Raw genomic sequence first — 18,867 nt, 5'->3', positions numbered from 1 at the left:
TCAAAATTCGACCATTGAATTAAAAAATTTTAATTCAAAGTTTTTTCAAAATATTTGGCAATCCTGCGGTCGAATAAAAATCGTTCAAACGTTTCGAACTATTTTTAGCGATTGATCGAAGGAATTCTATTCGACCAAAAAAAAACAAAGAAAAGTGCTGTGGTAGGTCCCCATAGGCTAATATTGCACTTCGATAGCTTTAATTTGGCAAAGTATGAAGACGCAGTTTTTTTTTAAAGAGACAGTACTTCGATTATCGAATGGTCAAATAGTCGAACGATTTTTACTTATAATCGAAGTCGAATGGTCGAAGTACCCAAAAATTGACTTCGAAATTCAAACTTTTTGACATTCGAACCATTCACTCGAGCTTAGTAAATCTGCTCCTAAAAGTTATTTCAAAGGTGAACAACCCCTTTAAGGGCTAGTCCACACGAGGAGATTCGGGGAGATTTTGTCGCCTTGCGCCTAATCGCCTCGTCTTTTGAGCGACTATGTCCCCGAACTGCCTCAGCGTTTTTTTCCCCATAGGCTACAATGAAAAGTCGCCTGTGCTAAGGCATACGCGGCGATGCGTTTTCTATAGTTGCCTGAAGTTGCCTCACTGAGGCAACTTTGGGCGACTATTCAAAACGCATCGCCGCGTGTGCATTAGCGCAGGCGACTTTGTCGTCAGGCGACAAAATCTCCCCGAATCTCCTCCTGTGGCCTTACCCTAATTGTGGACACAACCAGAGTCACAAATCAGATTAATTTCATGTCTATTGAAAACACTCACCTGAAAAAATGGTTTGGCCCATAAACTTCATTAGGGTCTTTGCAAACATGAAGGTAGGTTGCTATAGCATGTAGTCAATAAATGCCAAGATTTTTTCTACAATATTCTTGCTTAGCTGTGCCTGGTTTTTGAAGCTTGTAAATCATATAATGCATATGGAGCCAACAGTGTGCAAGCTCCAGACGTGGAACAGTAGGCACGAGGGGGCAAGAGCTGGCGGGATTTAAATCACACAGATCTGCTGTAACCCTTCCAGCAATTAAAACAATTAGCCTTTTGCTGATATAATGGTTTCGTATATAATTTGAGACACAGATATGCCCAAGAAGTCTGTGATTTGTTATTTGGCTTTCCTTGCAAACTGATCATGAGCCCACGCATATCATTTCCATTTGTTGCTTTAATGTTTGCTATACAGTTTAGCATATTTATCCTCAAATATTAAATATATAAAATATAAGAATAAAAAACATACACATGAAAATGGTGCCAGTATTATGGCAGGCTGCAGATTTTCTTACACCCTAGCTCAATAATAACTAGAGTACGAGGAGGAACAGCATCACCTGCATAGTAGGGATAGTATTGGCTTATTTCAAAACAAGACCAATTGGCAGGATTTAGCAAGTCGCATGCAATTTTATTTCTTCTATTACATTTTTCTTTTACTGCAAACTAAAAAGCTGAAAAACTGCATTGCATCATATAGTTATCTCACAGTCTCTGGATGGCTATTGTACCATATGAGCTACTACCAGCATCCATGTATTTTCACAGCTGTTAAAGGACAAGGAAAGGCAAAACAATAAAATCCCATTTTTACATTCTTTAATGAAAAATAAACCTTTCTCCAATATACTTTAATTAAAAAAATGTGTACCGTTTTTATAAGAAACCTGACTGTATGCAGTGAAATTCTCCCTTCATTTACTGCTGTGGATAGGAATTGTCAGATGGCCCCTAACTGCTGAGCAGGGAAACAATCATACTTATGAACAGCAGGGGGAGCCCCCGTCTTACTTACCAGCCATGCAGAATTCAAACAGTGTTGTTTATGACGATCCCTAAGCAGCCCAGACCACACTGAGCATGTGCAGGGTCAGGGTCAGGCCAAGATATTTAACAAAGTTACAAGATGACAGCCCCCGGTGGCCAACTTTGAAAGCATAAATCATTTGTTTGATTAGGCTTGTGGTGCAGTAAGATCATGTTTAGTATACAAAATACAGCATTTCTAGCCTTATTCTATTTTAGTCTTTCCTTGTCCTTTAAAATGGCATCTGACTTTCTTAAACCATATATTGCATTGACCATAACAGCTGCTACACTGCTTCATACTGTTATCATATTGGTGTCTTCTAGGATGATCCATTGGTGAATAGGCTTCTGCGGAGAATGTTGTAGGGCCCTCTTGACTTCACCAACCTGTCTTAGTAGAATAAACCCTGCTCTCCTTTTATTAATGTAGCTGCCATTCTCTGGGCTCTGTACTAGTCTGTCTAGTTTCATTCTGACCTGCTTTGTTGTGTAAGGCCAGCACAGGGGCGATCCTTGTCATTTAGCCGCCTTTTGGCGACCTTGTCATTTTGCCGCATTTTGGCAACCATCCTCTTGCCCTCCCCACGGCACTCACCTCTTCTGCGCCGGAGGAGGTCGGGGGCTGTCCACGTCGCGCAATTGCGCTCTCTGCACTAGAAGAGCTGAATTTCCGGGTTGAAAAGCAGAAATTTGGCTCTTAGTTACCAGGAACGGCCGCCCCTGGCAACCAGGGGGGTGCTGCCGTCTGAGGCGAGCGCCTCAACCCGCCTCATTGATGGAGCGCCCCAGGGCCAGCACAAGCTTTTTGTGATTGTAGGGGATAAACAGCACTAGTACAGAATAAACTAAGCTACAAACTCTTAGGGGGTTATTTATCAAGGTCCGAATATTTCTAAGTATTTCTAAGTTAGAAATCCGAGCAACTCTGACTGCCCGAATGGATCTTATTTATCATTAAAAAAGTCCGAAAAAATAGGTTCGGGCATAAATCCGATAACTTCAGAGCTTTGCTCGAAAAAATTTACAAATTTTTTGAACTTTTTGCTCCAAAATCCATGAAATCATTGGATATCGGTACAGACAGCAGTGCAGACACTGGCATCTTCCCCATTGACTTATACAGGACCTCGAGAGCTTTGAGATGCCTGATTTTCGGAGTCTGACTTTTAAGACTATCAGACTTAAATAAATTCTAAAAAAATTCTATTTTTTTTTAAGTCCGAAAACTACAAATTATTCGAATTTCGGATAATCGGAGCTTGGTAAATAACCCCCATAAAGTACTGTACATTACAGAAAATAAATGGAAGAAAAATACTTCCTTTAGTTAGGGTATATAGATATCTATCTAGGATATATTTGTACACATTCCATGGCATATGTTGAAAATGGAAGTATATCTTGACAATGTTCGCTTAATTATTAACCCAAAAATACATTTAATTTTGTATATGACAAAATAGCGTTTAAACGGGAAAAAGAATCCATAAAGACTTGCTCAAACAGGTGCCCATGACCTTTACAAGATCATTATTTCATCTTGATAGGGTTCTGGGCTTTTTTCCATTCCCGGCAGAAGGTGAGTCACAAGTAACCTCATAATCTGGGTCACTGACATGCTTTACACAGTACAATACACTTCCCTTTATGTTGAATCTGATAAATCTCAAAGAGCCCTGCAGATTTATTAAATGTTAAAAAGTATCATAGTTAAAGGTTACTGTTCTGAAAGGTAACATCTCCTGACTGCGCATTCTAGGACACCTGAAGTAACAGCAGCCGCCGCATAACATAATCATCTGTATTTTCCAAAGATCAGGCAAGGAGACTATCAACCTTATCCAAGCATTAAATTTATTGAAACAACAAACATTCTATTTCAGTTCCCCCTCATTGTATCGGTAGGTTATAATGAAGTTGCATAAAGCTCATCTTTTCAAACTTCTAATTTTATAAGTGAAAAGGAAAAATGGTAGAGAAACCAACATTACACAATCTAATATATAACATGATTGTTTTTATTTTAGCCTAGCAAATAGAAAGAAATCTAAAAGAGAGAGAGAGGAAATGCTGTTTGATCAACTAAATCAACATTCCTCCACTGCAGTTTGGAATCCTGGCTTGATTTGTTCAGTAATTAGCTGTGGCCTGGCACAACAGTAATTGACTGCTTTCCTGGAGTACATATGGACAACCCAAAAACTTGATGACATTTATTCAAATCCCTATTTAAAAGGATCACATCAACATTTGCTAATAGATTTGCAGCTTGACTTGAACCCCCAAGTGTTGGGCTAGATTGGGCACAGTATGTGAGCCCCAGTTGTGAGTTGGAGTGGGGGCAGGTCAACCTTCAAACAAGCTGCGTCCCCTTATGTGATGTAACAGTGTTGGCCCCTGCACTATGGTGCCTAAACCCACCCTTATATTCAATATAGTTCCTTAATCAGAGAGAAATCAGGAGCGGTCCTACAGTAGAAAATGATTTTAGACTGGGTTGGGTTCATAATAACCGATAAGTGTAGGGAATAGTGATGGGTGAATTTATTCAGCAGGCATGAATTTGTGACTAATATCCAATAAATTTCTAATAAATTTGAGAATTTGCCGTGAAAAAACTTTCATGCCAGCGACGGTACCAACGCCTGCAATTATTTAGATGGACGACCATTGATTTTAATAGGCGTCCAATATCGTTGGCTTTGAAGTTGTCGACAGCATCAATTTTGCGAATTTTTTGCAAGTTTTTTGCAAATTTCGTGGCGAAACGGGAGAAATTCGCCCATCACTAGTAGGGAATAACTGATCGTTAGCTAACCATAGTGCAACATAACAATTACAAATTATTTGAAAAGTATTATATTAAAGTACATAATTGAATATATTTAGAAAGTGTTTTCTTCCCATAAGATGCCCCTAAATAAGAAGTAAACGAACACACAGAAAGTAAAGAGGGCTCATTTACCAGTGGTACAGGTGCAAGAATTGGAGCACTATAACAAACAAAAAGGGGAAAGATGGGGGTTGTTAACTCAGACTTTATTATCTCTATTTAAAATTGGTTACAGGTAAAGGGAGGGGAGATGGTAAAGGTTAAAATGATGATGATCCTTTAAAAATTATAAAATATGGATATTAAAAAATGTTTGACTTTTTATTTATTTTTTTATAAAATAAGCAGAATACATTTTCAGCAGAAATATCATAAAATATACAGTACATGTAAATATTTCTATATTATTCAATTGTCCACCTGAAATGAAAGAGCTCTCGTGTGGCTCTCCTGATTTCTTTAGTCACTTTTGCAGCGACCATTGGAACACGTGGGTTTCAACTAGTCACCTAAATCAGGTAAATCAGAACCATGAATTGATACTGAAATATACTGTATAGTGTAAATATGTCTATGAATTCACACACTGCTGCACATTCCATGGCCAAATGATTATCAATGGGTTTTCTCAACCAAAATGTAAAGGCAATGCAACAAGAAATCTGTTAAACTATACTTTTTATGGAAGATGTACTGTATGGTGTAGCAAAGCTAAGTTAAAAAGGTAATCAGAAGTTTCCCCTAGTATAAATCCATGGTATGAAGACAAGAGCAGACCTATGAGCTATTTTTGCTGGATGCAGCGTCTTCCGTTTGGAGCAAGGGTAAAGCCACTGTAACAATGGCAGTGAAAGGACCCAGGATCATTATGACAGATATGGTCACAAGGCTTTGGCTGCTGCAGACACTCATCTATATCTGAAACAAAACAAACAGATGTAAAATATTTGGGATCGAATCTTATCTCTACAAAATGATTCAGCTGCCATCTTTAAGTCATTGATTTACCAAGGGTAGGCTGTTTCAGACACTGGAGTTTCCAAAACAAAAGTGGTGCCCACCAGTGGACAAGGCTGGGGTTCTTTCATGCTCCTTTGTACCTGCACTGACATATCTGTGTGCATTTTTAGATTATTCTAATAAATTCTAAAGTTTGCAGCCAGGCATACAGTACCATAACTACTGCTCATGTTCTATGGAACCTGAATCCCAGAATTGTGTTTCTGCCTCCTTGCCCTGCAATGATTGTCTAGACTCTGGCATGCTTTGGTTTTGTAGGTGCCAGCACAGAAAACTCAAGGCCACAAAAGGACATAGTTCAAGATCAGTGAAGTCTCACCATAGGAGCAAAATAGTCAACTGAGCTGTCCTTTCAATGGGTCTGGTAACCCTAGAGTTAAATATATACAGGTCCCAGGCAACCCAGCTGGCCACGTTGCCCCCCAACAACAGAACACATGCGCAAACAAATACGCACAGGCGCACATTGATGTGCTTTGAAATTGTTAAGCAGGACTTGTCCAGCCAGACAAGGGGTAGGCAGCAGAGAAGATTCATGCCTGGCGACCCCAAGTTTTCCGCCCTAGACATGCGTCTCTTCTGCCTACCCCTATTTCCAGCCCTGAATATATACCTTATTTCTGCTACTAAAACAGAATGTAAAAAGAGCCACATCTCAGGCTTCTTTAAATCAATTTATCAACTGTAAAGATATGATATATATACATTAACTGTGAATTATGAGGAATATAGGTGTAACTTCTTATTAAAAAAGGATACTGCCATTCTGCATTCCAATTATTAAGTAAACTTTGTGAAAGACACTTAATTGTATTTCTTGCTAGAGGCAACCACCTCTTATACATTGATGAGGGTCAATATTTTTCTGAATATTAATACGAAATACATTTTCTTTCATCCCTTTTGTATCTATTAAAGGAGAACAAAACTTAGAAAATTAACATGGGTACTAAATATATCCAATTGGTTTTGCATCCCATTCCATACAATTTTACTTATTGATCTGCTGAATAGAATGAAGATTGTACACATTAGAATGCATGATACTAGTTCTTCTCAAGTGTGAACAGAATGGACCCCTTCCCCTCAGTTAGCACATCCTCAAGTAATGACTGATACTCACCAATACATTCACCCAGTGAGGGCAATTTTAGATGGAAGCCTGAGTGGCATTTGCACATGTACGATCCCTCCAAATTAACACAGAGCTGAGTACATTCATGGGTGCCAAGGGTGCATTCATCTATATCTGAGTGACAAAAAATCACGGTTATCAATATTTCCACCTAAATATTACTTCCTTGACCCTTAAGAAAATGTGTTATATACATAGGCCAAATAGACTGTTTTCCTATATTGCTACAATACAATTCACTCTTCCTCTTGTCGTATATCAGCTAAAGTAGGCTCTTGCAAGTAGGCAATAATAAAAATACAAATTCCGATTTATCTTGTTCTCATATTGTCCAAATAAAACCAAAATTTAGAATCATTCCACTGATGTGAAGTTTTCTATAGCAACAAGAAAATCAGTTTCATTTATCATTGATATAAGTACAAGCAGGGCTTTATTAATATATAGGCAACCTCGGCTAGGACTGCAGCTTTAGATTGATGGCCCTCAAGTGCCTATATTGAAAAAAAAGCAAAGGTCCCTGTTGCCACCTATGTCTCCTGCTGCTCCCTAACCTGCAGGTCAATAAATAATGACTCAATAGAATGCTACCTAATGCAGACAGCGTTCTATATAAAAGGCAAACTGCAATTCTGCAACAAAAGAACACAGGGTGCAACTTGCAAAAATGGGAAATTGTAGTTTGTTTTGCAGCATGAATGAACCCTTTGGTGATATGCAACCAAAATCATTGCATTTGTAAACTACAATTTTAATTAATTCAAGAAAAAGAAAATATTTTCCATGCATGTATAAGAAAACATATCACTCGTGTGTTAAGATGCATCACTTTCTGCATAAAATAGTCCTGAACATTAACATAAAACCTGTACCACTGTGCAACCTGCTTCATCACATTGACATATACTGCATCATTAAAGCCTTATGTTTTTTTCAGGGGTGACATCATGAAGGGGGAGGGCCTACAATTTTAGGCTGCACTCGTATTGAAAATGTTAAAAAATCTTCTTAATTTTTCTCTTTTCAACATTGCTTTATATAATTTTCAAAGCATATTTAGCGAAGGCTTAATGGGGAAATCAAAAAATAAATTGTTCCAATGGTACAAACCCATTACCCTCGTGCCACATCTTTTTACAAAAAACATGTAAAAAAAATAATGCAAAATTATATTATTGACTTATTAAAACCACAAAAGATCAAAAGCTACAGGTACCCAGCAAGCTAAGAATTACAGAAAAGCCACCTCCCATAAGATCTATTATGGTTACATAATAATTAATTCCTACTGGAAGGAAAACCAGCCTATTGGCTTTATTTAATATTTATGATTTGCTAGTAGACTTAAGATATGGAAATCCAAATTACAGAAAAATTTGTTGTCCAGAAAACCCCAGGTCCCGAGCTTTCTGAATAACAGGTCCCATACTGTACCTGTACAAGCAAACACATAACAAATCAATTACATACATGTAACATACACAAATAATACTATGCATGGAGCTGTTAGGCAGCTTTTGCAGCCGATAATTTAAACTCGAACACATTTTTAGCTTGCAGCTCACCTCTTGATTCCTTCCTGGCCCAGTTATGCAGCTGATGGAACGTCAATATTAGTCATTAGTAACCCTAGTTTCTCAAACTAATGCAGAGAGATCTTAGAAGGAACTAGAAGTTCTGAGAGTCTCATTCCATCACATGATAGGGTGGTTAATGGGCAGAAAAGCAAATTTTATGGATGAAGCAGCTGGATGCAACACATTAGTGAAGATGAATTCAAGAAAACAAGCCTCTATGTCTCACCGTTATATATGTTATATATTTATATGACTTCTAAGATTCTTTTTCCATCCTTTTTACATATTCTGAAGTCTGTGCAAACCACATAAAAGTTAAAATATGACAGGAGTCTGAAGCAACTATCAGAGAAAATGTCCACATAGCACACAGGACCCAAACATGGAGATAAACATAAAGCTCAAAAGTTGTAGGCCTACATAATGGCAGAAGGTGGGAAAGTAGAGATACAGTAGCTAAAAGAATGGGAGAGTAAACCATGCATCTATGGAAGGACCAAAGAAGCCAAAGAGTCAAACCATAGCATGGCAATAATATTAAAGGAAAACTATACCCCCCAAACAATGTAGGTCTCTATTAAAAGATACTGAGTAAAACAGCTCATGTGTAAAACCCTGCTTCATGTAAATGAACCATTATCATAATAATATACTTTTTTAGTAGTATGTGCCATTGGGTAATCATAAATAGAAAATTGCCATTTTAAAAAATAAGGGCCGCCCCCTGGCATCGTAGGATTCACTGTACTCACAAACATACCAACAAACCATACTTGTTAGGTCACATGAGCCAATTAACAGACAGAGTTCTGCCTTTTGCTTCCTCACTTCTTCCTGTTACAGTTAGTGTTGTAGTATTTCTGGTCAGGTGATCTCTGAGGCAGCACAGATAGAGTCACGAAATGGTGGTTCAAGGCAAGGATGTAAAAGGGCAATATTTATGTAAATATATATTCCGGTTTGGTAAGATTCTTTAATATGTCATTCAATTTGATATAAACTATCTGTTGCTTAAGTATTCATTTTGGGGGTATAGTTTTCCTTTAAGAAGCAGTTGGGCAGATGGGGATAGAGCAACAATTTGGTATACCATGCAGATTACTTTTTCCACCTAGTCATATAACAGAAAAAACAAATCAACATAAAATTGACTGTTTCTGTTATATATGGTTAAATTGTAACGTACTGATTTATTTTACATAAAATACCCACAGAAACCTTTAATTTTGTTACAGGAGACCAAAAGGTTAAAACACTGGGGAGTGCCAAAAAGTTACATTTACCTAATACCAGGGGCCGGTGCTCCTATTAGCAGATAATTGCCCCAGCCCAGAATATATCTTCAGCTATTGACAAGAAGCTCTTTCAATGTTATTTTCTTCCACTTCTTTTCCTTGAGAATGGGCAAGAGCATGCATACTCAAATGGACTAGCTTTTTGGGTCTAAGTTCAGCGCTCTCACTCTCCATGAGCTTCCGGACTGGAAAAAAGAGAAGACAGAAAGAGATGGCAACAAGTAACTTCTAGACATACCCTGGGCTGGTGCAGTTTCTAACAAACAGGAGCACTGGTTTTTGAAAACCGGTAAGTGATTATATTCAACAGGGGGTGCCTAATGGTGGTCCACTTTACTTTCTGAACAAAATTATAAATAGAGGTAAAAGATCTAATTAAAGACTCCAGCCAAATCTAAATAGATATTTCCATGTGCCTTTACTGCACTACATATGTTATTGTAAATATTATGCCCACATAAGCTGATATTTCTATATGCAAATTGTGCAGCATCTTCTAAAGACATATGGGGGTTCAGGTACATCCACAAATACAGTGGTTGCCCCTCTGCACTCTATCAGTCAGTTGCACGTAGGACCACTTTTATTAAAGGCAACTTGCATCAAAATGTGCTCCTTGTGCTACTATATAGTTGCACTTGTTGTTGCTCAGTCCTATCTGCCATCCATTCTGATTTAAACTCTGCTTTGCCTACTGATGCAGGGGAACCCTGCAACTACTATACTTCCGGACCAGACAATAGCTCCCTTTGTCAATAGCTGCAGTTTAGTTTCACTGAAAGAATAGAGAACACATGCCACTTGCGCGCTGAACACTGGAAATTATTCCAGGCAGATTTTGAAAATATTTGGAGAGGTTGTGCCCGATTTGTGATCAAGTGCATACGCAATAAAGTTAACTTTTTGAACGAGATGCAGTTGGCCCTTTGCTAACTTAATGTTGCGGATTTCTCAGATAAAGTGTTGCATTGTGGGAAATGGCACTTTTTTCACTGCACTTGCGGACATCCATGCAGAAATTGTTCACCTTTCTGTTGCACAGCGCTATGGAACTTGCTGGTATGTGTAAGCCCTTTGTGTCAGGACATTCCTTAACAGTTGCCTCCCTCAATGTGAATAGAAATGCTTGGTCAATACCAAGTCCAGTGCTGTGGCATTGCTGCTGTTCTATAAATTAATGTCATAATAAAAGCAATTAATTATAAATATTATACTGAGAATTTGAAGACCTTGACGTGCCGAACTTAAATAGCATGCACACCTCATGGGAAGCTGCGTGTTTTTGAGATCGCTAAGTGACTTTCAGCCTGATTTTTCATCATTCCCCTCAGAACTCTATAAATATATTTTTTCAGTTAAAAACCTGACCCTTGGGAAGCGGCCAGGTTGTGAATATGCGTATCTGATAATGAATGCTTTTTGGCAGATTAATAAAACAATTTGTTTAGAGAGTGGTGATATGAAAATATGTGCTAGTGATTTCAGCTGCATGTCCTACGCACTCTGGCACTGGATGATGAAGTGTAATCAATGAAATACATACAGGGGAATGTAATAAAAGTCGCAAAGAGCAAAACAATTCGCACCAATAAGACTAACGGGGGAATGTAATAAAAATCGCTAACGGAAAAACTATTCGCAATGCGAAAAGTTATGAATTTGCGCAAACAAATTTAGCTTTGTGCGAATTTAATATAGCTTTTGCGAGCCCGGAAACTGTTTAGCAACCACTTCCGACAGTGAAAGACCGTTTGCGAATTTTATAGTTTGCGCCAATGCGCAGTCAATGTAATAAAACTTCTTACTGAAAAAGTCGTTATGGTTGCTCCAAAAGATTACTACACCTTCAAGCACTTTTTATGCGTGCGCAATTAAAATTCGCAATGCGCAATTAAAATTCGCAATGCAATAACAGTTTAAGTAACAATATTACATTGCGAGATGTGGATTTTTAGTCTTATTGGTGCGAATTGTTTTGCTCTTTGCTACTTTTATTACATTCCCCTGAATAAATCCACATCTCGCAATGTAATATTGTTCCTTAAACTGTTATTGCATTGCGAATTTTAATTGCGCACTCATAAGAAGTGCTTGAAGGTGTCGTAATCTTTTTTGATGGTCATCAGTGTAAAAATATGCAAGAAAGTGATTGTCTTGTGATTAATACTCCAGTTATACCACTTTATACATACAATATCCCTCTTCGTTCCATAGATACGTTCATGTTTTGGAACATGGGAACATTGGAAAGAGCTAGTTGGTTATGTCTTCCACTGGGCTCACCAACAGAGCATAACATATTCATTGAGAAGCACAAGTGGGTAAGTCCCCATTAGTATATACTTGTATTACTCCTATACTAGTATCTAGCACTGGTATGAAAAGGTGTTACAGCATACTGGAGAAAATGATTATAACTGAAATGGTAAAAAAAAGATGTACCCTTTTAGCCAGTCTGAAAAATTAGCCATCAGAAAAAACAACAACCTGTAGCTTTGCACTTAATTGGAAAAACAAAACAAGAGTGACATACAATGATACCTTTTAATGGCCACAAAGCAAGCAAGTCCCTTCTTCAGGTAAACATAATTTCTAAAGCAGCTCCAAATGTTGAATAATATAAGGTTTCTAGAACTTCTTATACTAGTACTAGTATACTTTTTTTTTTTTTTTTTTAGATAAAAACAGGAAGGGGGCGGCATGATGACATATGGGGGCAGGAAGGTGATGTGGGATCGTGACATCAGGGGCCGGACTGTTGATGTGGCAAACCATTGGCTGATCGCCATGTCATTCATTTCAATTTACCTGACAGCCCTTCTAAACCCAGGCTATCTGGGTGAAATCCAGACAAGTGGCAACCCTAATCAGAGAGCAGGCTGAAGTTTCTGGAGTGGCCTGTACCTCCTTCTGTTCCCTAACTTGAATGAGGTATCTGAATATAGGGGGACGCCATCCAAGGCCCCTTCTCTGTGAGGCCTGTGGCAACTAAAAAACAGCAGAGTGCAGTGTGCAAAGTACAAACAATGGCTTATTGTGGCCTGTTTTTGCACACAGCATTTTGCAAGAGAATAGGTACATACACTTCAGTACAGTTCATTCAAAATTCCAATTAAAATGACCATAGACCTTTGACACCTCTTTTCTTTACAACGGTCTAAGACAAAATGCCATAGAATAGATCATATTCTTGCTAACACAGACAGCATGTACTACGGCCAGTGCTCCCACTTGGTGGTAAGGATGGGGTGCATTATGCCATGCAAAACTTGATCACATTCATTTACCATACAAAGTAATCACAGCTGCTTCTCAAGAAAAGCCATAGAAGTTAAAAAACTTTGCCCACTCAGTGTCCATAAGTATATATCTTTTATTTCTAACATTTTTTTTAGACTGATGGTTGGAAGACTGCAAAAACTTTTGACCTTAACATTATTTTCAATATTGTAAAAAAGAAAGGAAAAAAAAAGTAAGGAAACGAATAAGGCTTCTTGCTTGACATAGATTGAGAGCAGGTAAAGCACAGCCCAGGCAGGCCAGACCAGCAGGCACGTGTAGAAAGTTTGAAACGAGATAAGCAACCTCCCAACCATCCAATCAGAATAAACCTTTCCCTACTAGTGGACCTGCAATGCATTGTTTCTTTGGCTCCTCTTGCAGCAAGAGAGTTTACCAAGACATTGGGGGCAAAATATAAAAAATTGGGTCAATAAAATAGAAAAAATGAATTCAATATTTGAGTGTCTTTAGCTTGAGCGCAAAGGGATTTTTTCTTCAGTTTTCTCAGAAAACATGCATGACATATTAACAAACGACTTGTTTTTACGAAAATATCACTATTCACTCTAAGCTTCAAACAAAATCCTCTTTTGATGTTATGTCTGTGTCACTGGCCACCTGATACCCAGGTCAACATTGGGGCAGGATGGCAGACAGTTCTTCATATACTGTAGAAGTTGAGGAAAACAAGCAGAAAAAGCCTTTTCTATGACAGATGGGATTAGAGGGTGTATATCTGGAAATAGAATCCAAGACCCAAAAGGGAGGCCGTACTGTGCAAGGAGAGAGCCAGGAATCTGGAGGCAGAGGAGGATCCAAAATAAGCCACTTGAGCTGTATGTGCAAGCAAATCAATGAGGGGTAATAAGGCAGGAGAATTGGCAAGAAGAAAATATGAAACACAGAAAAGGGACATAAATGGATATGTGAGACACGAAAAAAGAAGAGGGACAGAGAAAAATAAGAGAAAAAAGGAAGTTATTAGTTTTGACAGCAAAAGAAGATGTAATCACAGTAGATATTGTTTCTGGATACCAACTATGGTATTTGGGCATTGGGAAAGTAAACACTATAAAGGTATGGGACCTAACACTATATAAGTATATGATTTATTATCCATAAGGCTTATGACCTAATGTTTTCTGCATAAGTGATCTTTCCATAATTTGGAGCATGGTCGGACTGTAGCATTGGGGGCCACCAGGGCTTCAAAACGAAGGGCCCACCCGGCAGTCCCCGGGGCCCCCTCCCAACCTCCACGCTCATGCGCGAAAGACGAGGTGTCAAACAATGCGCCACAACAGCTGATCAGGGGTGCAGGTCTGGGCCCAGTCTGACCCTGACTTGGAGCACTACGCCTGAAGGCTACAAGACTATTTAAATAAACAGCAACACCAAAAAATGAAAGTGTTTTAAAGTAATGAAAATATCATGTAGTGTTGCCCTGCATTGGTAAAACTGATGTGTTTGCTTCAGAAACACTACTATTGTTCATATAAACAAGCTGCTGTGTAGCAATGGCGGAAATTGAAAAAAAGGTTATATGGCACAGGATAAATAATGGATAACAGATAACATTATGTTCTACAGAGCTTATTTGCTATCTGCTGTGTAACTTGAGCCTTTTCTCCTTTGAATGGCTGCCCCCATAGCTACACAGCAGCTTATTTATATAAACAATAGTAGTGTTTCTGAAGCAAACAGCAGTTTTAGCAGTGCAGGGCAACACTGCATTATATTTGATTTACTTTAAAGCAATTTTATTTTTTATGTTGCTGTTCCTTTAAGTATTAAAAGAAATAAAGAAGTTAATATCAAGTACAAGGCATGTGACTTATCTGCCAAAAAAATGTGTGACCGTCAGACTGGTTTGTTTAAAAGGACTTTATGTGAAATGGAACTTCCCTATTTCTGAGTTTTGAAAATAATCAGTTTCCAGATAATAAATCCCATACCTATACAGGTTAATGTCAGCGCCTCAAAACAGAAAGCTATAGTAAGCACCAAGAGGTTGTATTAATAGATAGGTATTGGGGCAACTTTAAGTTTATGTTTGCCCAAGAAATACTGAAGCGTGTGTTTGTATAAGGTAATTGATGAAACAAGAACATTCAAGTATAAGTGGCCAAAGTGAAGCCCAGGGCCGCTTCTGCCATGAGGCAGGGTGAAACCCTTGCCTCAGGCGGCAGCGAGCGGCCAGTTACAAGGGGCGGCAAAAAGCCACCTCTTGTAACTTTAAGAGCCGAAATTCTGGGTTTTAACCCGGAAATTCGGCTCCGCTAGTGCAAAGAGCACTCTAGCGCTCAATGCACTAGCGATACTGCCGCCTGAAACCCACTCCGAGCACGGAGCGGGAGAGGAGGGGGGCGGCATCTGGGCTGCTGCCTCAGGCGGCAGCAGCCCCAGAATCAGCGCTGGTGAAGCCCATAGCAGCCCATTTAGTAACACAGATATCCAAGTGCAGTAACCCATAGCAAACTATTAGTAATTTTTTTGAAATGGGAAATTTGGAAAATATGTGTCTTATTGGTCTTTAAGAGGCACATTTATCGAATTTTTCATGTTTTCATGTTTTTAAAAACTCCCCTAAATTCCCAAAAATCCGAAATTCAACCAATGGAAACTCTAATTTGTCAAACTCAGATGAATTAAAATGACCCGAAAACTCTGATCGAATGTCAGGAAGGCTGCAAACAACGCCATATTGATCCCTGGATGTCTCCAATTGACTTAAACAGCAATTCAACAGGTTTTAGGTGGCAAATAGTTGAATTCGAGTTCTTAAAGGGCCAGAGTATGATATTGTAAATCTCAAAAATCGAGTTTGAATTTTTTTAAAAAAATCCCAAAGACAGCTTATAAAAGGGTCTGAATTAATATCTATCCATGATGTTATGTTTCTTTATTTTTATTATTAGCACTAATATTGCTGTTTGGAAGGCTAAGGGCAAAGCCTTTAACTATTTCCACGGCCCACATCCCCCTTGCTTTTTACATACAGATCTCAATACTACAGTACAAGTGACAAGAATCATCCCAAACAGAAATTCACACATTTCCAGGTTGAGGAAAAAAACACATTCCTACCAACACAAGCAGTTCCATCTTCATTCGGCTCAAACCCTCTACTGCATCTTCTATTGGGTCGGCATTTGTATCCTCCATATGTGTTGATACAGACTGGCTTCTCCCTGGGACACACGAAGGGAAACTGTATGCATTCGTCTGTATCTGAAAGTAGACAAATACATAGATGTCCAACTGGTAAAACCATATTTAAGATTCAGATTGACCCTGATAACTTTCACGCCTGAGGAATTTTATTATCCCAGGACTTATGCAATGTATATACACATTACAGACAGTATCGCAAAGGTCTACAGATATTCAGATAGTATTATATTTACAAAGTGAGGGAGAGACAGCTCACACATGCTCCACTCTCCTGAGTCCTGCTTTATAATTGAGAAGTCTCCGCTTCCTGTATTACAACAAATGAAGTTCAAACCTTAGATGCACACTATGATTCATACAAATGTGAAATCCCTCAGAGGAGCAATTAAGAAAAAAAAAAACACAAGCATTTTGCACATTTTATTCACAACCTTGCCCATTAAGCTTTCCAGTGCACAATCTGTTCATGCAGTGGCATTCTGTTCAACATACAGGTGTTCCGCTTTCAAGCAATTTGCTTACCTGCACAACGTCCATTTTCATTCACTGAGAAACCCTGGCCGCACTGTATTAAAAGAATGAGTATAAATAAATTTAGTCAGATTAAAACATATTGATAAAGAGCTGCGTAACACTGGCGTGCCTTCTCCTGAAATGTCACTGCATGAAATAGTAAATGCCTATTGCCTACTCCTTACTTCTGCTTTGTCTTGTTGCAAACATTGAGCTTTTTATTGTTCCCTTAACCTTCATAAACCCCTTAATAATTTGTCAAAGTCTCATGTCTCATGTGATAACCCTTAAACAGTAAACTTGGAATTGGGGTGAAGCTTGACTGTTTTTATCCCTATTCCTTTTCTCCTTTGGACTACAGGCAAAACAGCTCAGTTTTCAGGCACTAGGTCCCTTCTAGGTTGGCAAAATGGCTGAATGATACACAGATTTCCCCACAAAGTTATCAGTATAGGTTTGTGTCTATGTTTACACTCTTATCAATACAAACAAACACTAAAGCAAAATTTACCACCTCAATATCTGTTGGTTTAGTTACAATGTCATCTTCTTGTGGGTAGGGAATTTCCAGTACAGAGTTAATTTCCCCTTCGGCAACACTTCGGGTAAATATCCTGCCATCAGGCCACGTTACCTCTAGGCTGCTAGCTTCATCCTTTCCTAGAAGGAGAATGGCAGAGAATGAAATAAAAAACAAAATGCTCATTCCAGGCATGATAGGTATGGGATCCATTATCCGGAAAACCCGTTATCTAGAAAGCTCTGAATTACAGGAAGGCCATCTTTCATAGACTCCAATTTAAACAAACGATTCACATTTTCAAAATTATTTCCTTTTTCTCTTTAATAAAACAGCTTGTACTCGATCCCAACTGGCAGTAACACGCTAGCGATAAATCGCTGCTTCTGATCTCCTGCACTCTCCAGTAAAAAGCTTTCACATAGGCAATAATGTGAATCTCTGGTGGTAAAACACGTGTCGCTCCAGTTTCCCAAAATCGCTTGAAGTTTCCTCTTGAAGGGAGGGATTTTGGGAGACTGGAGCGACACGTGTTTTAGGACCCCTTAGGGCCTATCCAGTTAGAACTTGCACTGGCTTAAGGGCAACTATCATAGGAAAATTGTTTTTGCCACCAGAGGTGCCAGAGTTGGGTTAAACAATACTTTTGTACTTTTGTTTTGTAGTAAGTATTATGATGCTACCCAGATGCAGGCAGCCATGTTTGATGACATCTTGTCTATTAGCTTGCCCCTCTGGTGGAAGAAATAATTTTCCTATGATAGGTGTCCTTTATTGGTGCATGGTACACAACACTATTGGGCATAAGGGAGCCCTCTCATACCATACATGGGATAGCATATGGGAATTGGATCACATAACTGCATCTACAATGGCAATTACCACTACATCATACACACAATCCATTTAGCCTCTGGGGCCAAACAACATCTCTGTATGTCTGGTAGTATAGGCTGCCATTGTAGGCTGATGCCTTCCATGTGATATTATTTTGCTTTATTTATCTTAATATTATCTTTTATATTCCAACAACAACTTTGGCAGCGATTCCTGTGCACAGAACATAAAAAATCAGAATTGTCCAAGCCACAGAAAACACAGTTTTAAGGCTTGAAGGTGAACACATTTAGGATATAAGTTCCCAAAAAGCAATTTAGTCATTCAAATATAATTTTTTCCACACGCAGAAGAAACTCATACTAAAGATTTCATGCAAATGAGTTCACAGAATATAGGTTAAACACATAGAGCAGAACTCAGTTTATAAATCCCACTGAAGTGCTTCACTACACTAACGTACAAGGGTAGAGAATTAGCTTGACCTCAGGTGTTGTTTTCTGAGCTTTCTCATTAGGGAGAGAATCAAAACATCTCCCTTCTACTGTAGCAAGTATCCCCAGTATAGTGTTATATTGGCTGACACTTTCAAAAGTGCAGCTGTCACCACTGAGAGCTCTTATTCTGCTGCTCATCCTTATAGGAAACAGTGATAATTAACTATACTTCTGTTCCCTATGTATGCAACACATTTTCAGTATTTACCGTCGTAACTGGAGAATTACTAATTAGTCTCTGTAGTATATTCTATATATTTTAAATAACAAGTTGATCCAGGGACTAGTCCCATTGCCATCTTGGAGTCAAGAAGGGATTTTTTCCCCTTTGACGCAAATTGGAGAGGCTTCAGTGGGGTTTTTTGCCT

General features: G+C 38.6%; 1 protein-coding gene across 4 annotated transcripts in view; it reads right to left on the bottom strand.

Moving 5' to 3' along the window:
- Positions 1 to 3,649: 3,649 nt before the first annotated feature.
- LOC108697469 (cartilage acidic protein 1) overlaps positions 3,650 to 18,867 on the bottom strand; it is a 307,659-nt gene continuing 292,441 nt past the window's right edge. For 2 of the 4 annotated variants that reach the window (XM_041571030.1, XM_041571029.1), the window contains exons 12-16: positions 17,157 to 17,305; positions 16,655 to 16,697; positions 16,046 to 16,189; positions 6,793 to 6,918; positions 3,650 to 5,567 (exon numbers count right to left, since the gene is read on the bottom strand). In XM_041571030.1, coding sequence (XP_041426964.1) covers positions 5,434 to 5,567; positions 6,793 to 6,918; positions 16,046 to 16,189; positions 16,655 to 16,697; positions 17,157 to 17,305 — 596 coding nt within the window. In that variant the 3' untranslated portion in view covers positions 3,650 to 5,433. Of the gene's footprint in view, positions 5,568 to 6,792; positions 6,919 to 13,033; positions 13,793 to 16,045; positions 16,190 to 16,654; positions 16,698 to 17,156; positions 17,306 to 18,867 lie in introns of those variants that run through there. The other 2 variants (XM_018227528.2, XM_041571031.1) reach the window with 2 other exon arrangements.

This window comes from Xenopus laevis, chromosome 7S, assembly GCF_017654675.1.
Source record: "Xenopus laevis strain J_2021 chromosome 7S, Xenopus_laevis_v10.1, whole genome shotgun sequence".
Lineage (NCBI taxonomy): Eukaryota > Metazoa > Chordata > Amphibia > Anura > Pipidae > Xenopus > Xenopus laevis.
This window is presented reverse-complemented; position numbering and strand designations above follow the sequence as displayed.